The 8,403-nt window shown below is 37.6% G+C and overlaps 1 protein-coding gene across 1 annotated transcript; it reads left to right on the top strand.

Annotated features, from left to right (window-relative positions):
* Positions 1-856: 856 nt before the first annotated feature.
* On the top strand, positions 857-2,287 carry LOC107059932 (uncharacterized). The gene has a single exon (XM_015307040.1). The coding sequence runs from the start codon at positions 857-859 to the stop codon at positions 2,285-2,287; it is 1,431 nt and encodes a 476-aa protein (XP_015162526.1).
* Positions 2,288-8,403: the final 6,116 nt, after the last annotated feature.

The raw sequence follows: 8,403 nt of genomic DNA, 5'->3' as shown, positions 1-8,403 counted from the left end.
AGTTAACCTTGGCACTGATGAAGACCCAAGGCCAACTTACCTGAGTGCCTTTCTAGAAGTTGATGAAGAAATCACTTATATGAATATACTCAAAGAATATAGAGATCTCTTCGCTTGGAGTTATAAAGAAATGCCTGGATTGAATCCTAAAGTAGCGGTCCATCAGTTGGCAGTAAAAAATGGTTCTCGTCCTATTAAGCAAGCTCAAAGACACTTTAGGCCAGACGTGGTTCCATTGATAGAAAATGAAGTTAACAAACTCATTGAGGCAGGCTTTATTTGTGAGGTCAAATATCCTACATGGATTTCAAGTATTGTTCCTGTAAGGAAGAAGAATGGTCAAATTCGAGTATGTGTTGACTTTAGAGATCTTAATAATACATGCGCTAAAGATGAGTTTCATCTTCCCATTCCAGAGCTGATGATTGATGCCACCACTGGTTATGAGGCGATGTCGTTCATGGACGGTTCTTCTGGCTATAATCAAATCCGCATGGCTCTAAAGGATGAAGAACTCACCGCATTTCGCACGCTTAAGGGTATTTATTGCTACAAAGTGATGCCATTTGTTTTAAAGAATGTTGGTGACACATATCAAAGGGCTATGCAAAATATATTTGATGACTTGCTCCATAAAAATATTGAATGATATGTTGATGACTTAGTGGTAAAGTCGAGAAAGAGGGGTGATCATTTGAAAGACTTAAGAATGGTGTTTGAGTTGCTCCGAAGATATCAACTAAGGATGAACACATTGAAATGTGCCTTCGGAGTTACTTCTGGCAAGTTCCTTGGCTTTATTGTGAGGCATCAAGGAATTGAAATTGATTAAGCCAAAGTTGATGCAATATCGAAGATGCCTAAGCCTCAAAATATTCATGAGTTAAAAAGTCTCCAAGGAAAGTTAGCCTACTTGAGGAGATTCATCTCAAATATAGCGGGAAGATGCCAACCATTCAGTCATCTCATGAAGAAAGGTGCTCCTTTTAATTGGGATCAAACATGTAGTGATGCCTTTAAAAGTATCAAATCGTATCTAGCGAAACCTTCGGTTTTGGCAGCCCCTATACCTGGAAAGCCATTGATACTCTACATTGCGGCACAAGAAAGGTCTGTAGGAGCCCTGCTAGCTCAAGAGAATAGTGAAGGCAAAGAAAACGTTCTTTATTACTTAAGTAGAATGATGACACCGAATGAGCTGAACTATTCGCCAATTGAAAAGTTGTGCTTGGCACTTGTCTTCTTAATTCAAAAGATGAAGCATTATTTTCAAGCGCATGTTGTCCACCTCATTTCTAGAGAAAATCCCATCAAGTTTGTTATGTCAAAACCTCTCCTTAGTGATCGACTAGCAAGATGGTACTTCCAATTCCAACAGTTTGAAATTGTGTACATCCCTCAGAAAGCTGTGAAGGGACAAGCATTAGCGGATTTCTTGGCAGACCATCCGATACTCGATGATTGGGAATTAACTAATGATCTTCTTGATGAAGATGCGATGTCTATTGAAATTCAACATCCTTGGAAAATGTACTTTGATGGGGCTGCACATCGTGGCGGAGCTGGCGCTGGTGTAGTGTTCATCGCTTTGCAAGAAGAGATTCTACCATTCTCCTTTACTTTGAAGCAATGTTGTTCTAATAATGTCACTGATTACCAAGCGTTGATACTTGGACTTGAGATGGCCATCGACATGAAGCAATTACACTTACAAGTCTTTGGTGACTCTCAGTTGGTTATCAACCAACTCTTGGGAAGTTATGAGGTGAAGAAGCCCGAATTGCATCCTTATCATGACTATGCTCAAAAGTTGATAGGATGGCTTGGTGATGTAACCCTTCAACATGTGCGTAGAATGGAAAATAAGAAAGTTGATGCATTGATTGCCCTGGCTTCAACGCTAACCCTTCCTGATCAAACACAAGTTACTATTTGTCAAAGATGGATAGTACCACCGTCACATGAGGAAGAATATATAGAAAATGAGCTTGAGCATCTCATTTCCATTTCTGAAGCCGTAAAGGAAGATTGGAGACAACCCATTATTGACTACATGTGTTATGGGATACTTCCAGAAAAAACAAGGAGAAGGACTGACATTCGTCGTCGTGCACCTCGCTTCCTTTACTACAAGGACACATTATATAGAAGATCATTTGAGGATGTACTATTACGATGTTTGGGAGAGGAAGAAGCAATTCAAGCTCTGCAAGAAGCACACTCAGGAGTATGTGGATCACATCAATCTGGATCGAACCTCCACTTTCATATAAAGAGGATGGGGTAATATTGGCCAACCATGGTGAAGTATTGCTTAGATTATGCTCGGAGGTGCGATGCTTGTCAATTTCATGCAAATTTCATACATCAGCCACCTGAAGTATTGCACCCAACTATCGCATCTTGGCCATTTGACGCTTGGGGATTGGATGTTGTGGGACCACTACCAAAATCTTCTGGTGGACACTTGTACATCTTGGCTGCAACAGATTACTTCTTAAAATGGGCTGAAGTCGTTGCTCTTAAAGAAGTGAAGAAAGTGAATGTTGCAAATTTTATCCGAGTAAATATTATCTATCGCTTTGGCATCCCTCGCTACATAATAACGGACAATGGCAAGCCATTTGATAACAAGTTAATGAACAAAATTTGTGATCTCTTTAGCTTCAAGCAGCGTAAATCTTCTATGTATCATGTTGTTGCCAGTGGTCTTGTTGAAGCATTCAATAAGACTCTATGCAACCTCCTCAAGAAAGTTGTCTCCAAGTCCAAACGGGATTGGCATGAAAGAATGGAAGAAGCTTTGTGGGCATATAGGACAACATACCGCACACCAACTCAAGCAACACCATATTCACTTGCTTTCGGAGTTGAAGCAGTCCTGCCACAAATACCTTCCTTAAGACTTGTTATTCAAGAAGGGCTCACTGAAGAAGAAAATGCTCGACTGCGTCTTGCTGAGTTAGAAGCACTTGACGAAAAGAGGCTAGAAGCCCAACAAACCCTTGAATGTTATCAAGCTCGTCTATCTCGTGCTTTCAATAAGAAAGTTCGCTTGAGGTGTTTCCAAGTTGGAGACCAAATTCTCGTAGTAAGAAGACCCATCATTACTTTGCACAAATCTGGGGGCAAATTTACCTCAAAGTGGGATGGACCGTATGTTGTACAAGAAGCATATTCACATGGTGCTTACAAGCTTGTTGATGCAGATGGCGTAAGGATCGGTCCTATTAATGCAAAATTCCTAAAGAGATACTACCCTTGAAGTAAGATGATGCTCCTTAATGTACGAGCCTAAACTGCATGTCACTCCTGGCCCGCAAGAGTATAAACTGTGTACGACACAACAACAACAAAAAATCACTCAATCCCCCAGAACTACATTGTGACTTGATCCTCTTCACCGAGGTACGTAGGCGCTTAGAATATATCCTAAGTTCAGTTGCATGAGTGTCAAAAAAACACATGTTCCCACTTGATCTGTCACATGTCAGTCAAAGCGATAAGTATTTTGTTTTATCTTTTGTCTCATCAAATTGTAGACTTGTACGAAGTATTGAATGATCAATACATGAGAGCAAACCCTTATGAAATATGACCTTCTCTGACAGTAGGCTTGAAGTCTTTAAATTCAGACAAGTATGCAAGTCGAAGTATTTGAATCCTCTATATATACAAGTTGAAGTCTTCAAATTCGACAAAGTAATATGATAAGTCCTACAAGTTTGCATGTTAGACTCTTAAATCAACCAAGTTACAAGTCAATATCTTCGAATTCTATGAATTTACAAGTTAAGGCCCTAAAATTAACTTGTTACAAGTTGAGGAATTAAATTCCACAAAATTGATAAGGCAAATTTGAATGTGCAAACTTTGAAAAAAAAAAAACAATGTGGAACTTGCACTATATTCATTCTTATTGGCATGCAAAATATGGAATGACTTTGAATTACTAAAAGCTTGGGATCAAGAATTAAAGAGCAAATTCAAATTGGATTATGCATTAAAAATGCATGATATAAAAAAAGAAAAGGAAAGAACTTCATTACTATAAAATTGTCTAAAACATCAATCAAATGCTAAAGAAAACAAATAAAGGGAAACACAAAGAAAAAGCCTAATCTAAGCATAACTTGTAGTTAGTCAAATCTTGATGACTAGCCTCCAAGCACTCTCTTTTCTGTTCCAAACGAATTGAATCTTCAAGCGTTAATAAACTCATATTTTCATACGAGGATATCTCATCTTCTGTAGCTAAAATCTTGGCTTGAATCTCCTCAACCTTCTTCTTAGCAGATTCTAGAACAGCTTCAAGTCCCTCTCGCTCTCCTTGTAAAGTTGCTAGCTTCCGCTTAACCTTCTTTAGTGATTTCTTGTTAGAAGAAACATGTTTTGCCTTCTCACCCTCTTATACTTTGAACAATTCGAGACGCTCTTTGGCATTAGAAATCAACTCAATCTTCTTATCTTCATGCGCCTTGTCAACAAAATTAGAGTGTTCTAGATTATAAGAAGTAGCATGATCAAAAAGAGAATCTGCCAAGCTCTTCAATGGTGAAAGATCTAATAAATTCATCTCACTCATCTCCTTGAAAATCTCACAAATATCATCTTTGTAAGATGAAATATTGTCTAGAGAAGTTCTGGAAAGTTTTCCATAAATCTCTTCCCAAAGACCCAAGATGTACTTCCTTTTATGGTTGAACACAACACATTCTCCTTCGAAGACAGACATAGCTCCATTACTCTTTGGAAGAACTCGGGAAAGCTCATTTGAATTAGGAGTCAACCCTTTTAAAGTTTGGCCACGAGAAGTAGATATATTTTACTCTTGCTCAATATTTGAAATTGATTTTGCCTTAGGTCTTGATATTGCAGTAGACTCATCGCTAACTTGTGGCATCTCATGTGGTGACCCTAGTGGATGTCCGGCAGCGTTAACCTACAAGTGAAAATTGTGGGTTAGCCAAGTCATTTTATTCAAAAAAAAAAAAAAGTAAACCTTGTCACTCTGAATTGTCATTGATCTTGAAGGACTATCGACACTCTGAACTTCTACGACTCTTAAATCAACAACTTCAGCCCCGGATGGTTCAACCCCTTTTGCCTCTTCCAACATCGATCCTTGCTAGTTTTGCTTGTTTCTTGAAGGTCCCGTTTACTAGAGAAGAGAAATTGGGGACATTTCTCTTTATCAGTAGAAGTATGAACTACTTCTTTGTTAGATACCTTAGAGGAGTTAAGTTTCTTACTTTGATATTGGGGATCAAGTGGTGTCTTGACTTTTGAAAGTGTCTTCTCGATATCTTGACTTTTGTCTTCTAAAAGGGTAACAAATTCTGACTCAGCTTTCTCCACCATAACATCCAAATTATTCTCAATAACCATTCCATAGGATCTCTCCCACCAAGATGAATATTGGGTAGTATAAAGCTTATTTGCGGAAGTTACCGCAGGAGGAAATGTCGCTTTAGACATAGTTGCACGTGATATGAAAATGCGCTAATATCTAAGGCCTTCATCGAGCGACTCAGCACGAATATCATTTTCTAAATAGCCAGGAATATCTTGATGAAAACCAAATTGGCGACTAAATCGGTGCGAACTATATGGCTCAATGTCAAAGGAACCTCCCCTCCTCAATGGAAGATAATTAAAACGAAGGCTCATAAAATAAGCTAGCTCCAACTCTGGTGCTTTTCCATTATCAATATAATAAGTTGGGTGAGGCCTACTAAGTATGGTTGCATTCCATACAATGCTTTCCCCCCAATGAACACGTTTTCTTGCCTCATCTTTGTCAAAGTACTTTGTAGCACCTTCCCCAGAATATACCACCATTCGTGGAAGAGAAGGTCCACTAGTAAGCGGATAGTGTGTCTTGAGATAATAAGCAAGCCAACAATAAACATAGTGGATGGGAAAATAGACTCTTATATGGTCTAACTGTGAAGAATTTGAAATTTTTATTTAAGCCATGATATATGCTTGCTAAGACCGGAACCGCAAGGCTAACCCTTTTACCGCTCGCCATTAAGCTTGCTATCTTGAAAGTTTTAGGCCGAATGAAATTCCCTTCTTCAGACGAAAATACAAAGTCACATAACCAACATGACAAAAAGGTCATCAGATAAGTCTCATATTTTTGGTGTTTCACTTCAAGGTTAGAAAATACCATCTCTTGAGTACTTGACCATATGTTTATCTCAGTAGGTATCTCACCTGTTGGATTATGAGTAGATGACAGACGTCGAGATTTCTTCTCTTTCATTGGAGGAGCTTTCTCATAGTTGAGATCTTTCTTGCACCAAAATTGTATCCATTCATTAAAAGAGACCCTCATATTACCATTATTTTTCTCTTTAAGATGATGAAAGGCAGCAAACATACACTCACAAGTTCAAGGAATAAATCTTTCCCTCTTGTCATCCAAACCTGTAAGTTCCGTGGATTTAGGTATCACTTCTTCGTAAGGAACTCCGCTAATTGGCAAACTACCTAGAATATGCAAGTCCCAAAGAGATATGGATGTTTCTCTGGTAGATGTAAGTAATGTATTTGTCTGAGGGCACCAAGCCTCACAAAAGGCTTGTATAATATTGGAGTTTCGATCATAAGTAAAAAGATAAGCAAATACAGCATCAGAAATACAAGCATTGTTTAGACTTTGCCCATTTTTGCTTAAGACATCTTCTGTCCATTCCCAGTATCCCGGAATGCAGTGATATTCACCTTCAAGCACAATGTTGTCTCCCCAATGTAATTCCTCTAGAATCATGTGGCGACCTAAATTTGAAAGAGTGCTCGCGATGTTTGTACATTGAGGATTTGGTTTCTCAAGATACCACACTTTTGAGGCTTTATTAGATTTGTGATCGTATTCAAATGTCCAACTTCTCATATGAAGCGTGTTCCTCAATTGTGGCCATGGATCAACATAGCGACCAACAAAAGAATCCTGGACCAAAAACTTAGTCTCCACCGTACTACCCTCTGTTCCAACGATGAGATATTTGAGTTGAGAAGATGGGCAAGTATAATCCTTGAAGAAAATCATTGGTCAAACTGCAAAAAAAAAAAGTGTTAATATTTACTTATGATGATGCACGAAAGAAGATAAAAATTGAAAAAAAAGGGGTAGTTAAGAAAGGGTGAATAATTTAAGCATTAGGGACCTTGAAAAAGCCTTAAGTTAGTGATCTTCAAGGCGGGGACATTAAACACATCCCTTCACACCTTATGCTTAAGTATTCGGGACCTTGTAACGCCTTGAGAGTAGTATTTTTTTTCAAGACGGGGACGTTAAACACAATATTCTAGTAAAACCTCAAGTTGGTGATCTTTAAGACAGAAACGTTAAAACCATCCCTTCACACCTCAAGATCAAACTGTTGTGTTGTGATAAAGCTCTCCATTGTTTAGCCTCCGCAAAAGACAAATATTATTTATGTTTGTCTCTGAAAAGAAAGACACAAAAAAAAATGGAATAAAGAAAAAAAAGAAAAAAAACACACGAACCTTGATACCTGCTCGTGGAAGCTCTAACGATCTGCAAAAGGGAAGTATGCAATTGTTGAATATTGAGAATGAAAAAGACAATAATAACAGGCCTTTATTTATAGAGGATAAGTGGGGGTGAGAAATTATTTTCATATGTTAAAAATATAATTCCTCTTTAGTTGGAATTCTATTTGAAGTACATTTGGATTTAAAATCCTTTTTCTAGTTCTATTATAATTCTTTTGATATATGAATACGAAATTGAGTTGGATCAGAATTCCTAATTCAATTATAATTTATTTTTTTACCAAGCTGCAATTCTTAAAGTCAAGTAAGAAAAGGATTTGCGGTAAATTGCCTCATATCTGTTGACAGCAAGGCGGTGCCATTGGCACAATTCAAATTGGATAAGGAATATGTATATGTGGCTCCCAATTCGAGTAAAATAGGGAGAGTATATATGAGGCCCACATATTTGCACGAGATCAAACGATCATTGACAACACCTTATATGATTTGGTACAAATCATTTATTATTATATATATACATATGTAATAATGGTAAATATACATTGAGAGTGCTAGCAGTACATGGCACGGATAATTATATAGATATAATTTAATTAAAAACGATTTAATAATTTGTCAATACTTTAAGCCTAGTCTTTTAAAAAAAAATGTCCCGACAAGACTTGAAGCAGGGGGCATTTGTAATCATTTAAAATTTGTTAAATATAAATTTGTAGAAAGACATTTTTCACATCAATAGTTGTCTAATAGGCCATTTTAGACTAACAGCAGCGGATAACACTACCCTTATAGTGGTAGCCTTAACTACATGACTAAAAGTTTCTTCAAAATCAATTCCTTCAAGCTGAGAGTATCCTTTCGCAACCAACCTAG

Source organism: Solanum tuberosum, unplaced genomic scaffold (genome assembly GCF_000226075.1).
Source record: "Solanum tuberosum cultivar DM 1-3 516 R44 unplaced genomic scaffold, SolTub_3.0 scf00001, whole genome shotgun sequence".
Classification (NCBI taxonomy): Eukaryota; Viridiplantae; Streptophyta; class Magnoliopsida; order Solanales; family Solanaceae; genus Solanum; species Solanum tuberosum.
This window is presented reverse-complemented; position numbering and strand designations above follow the sequence as displayed.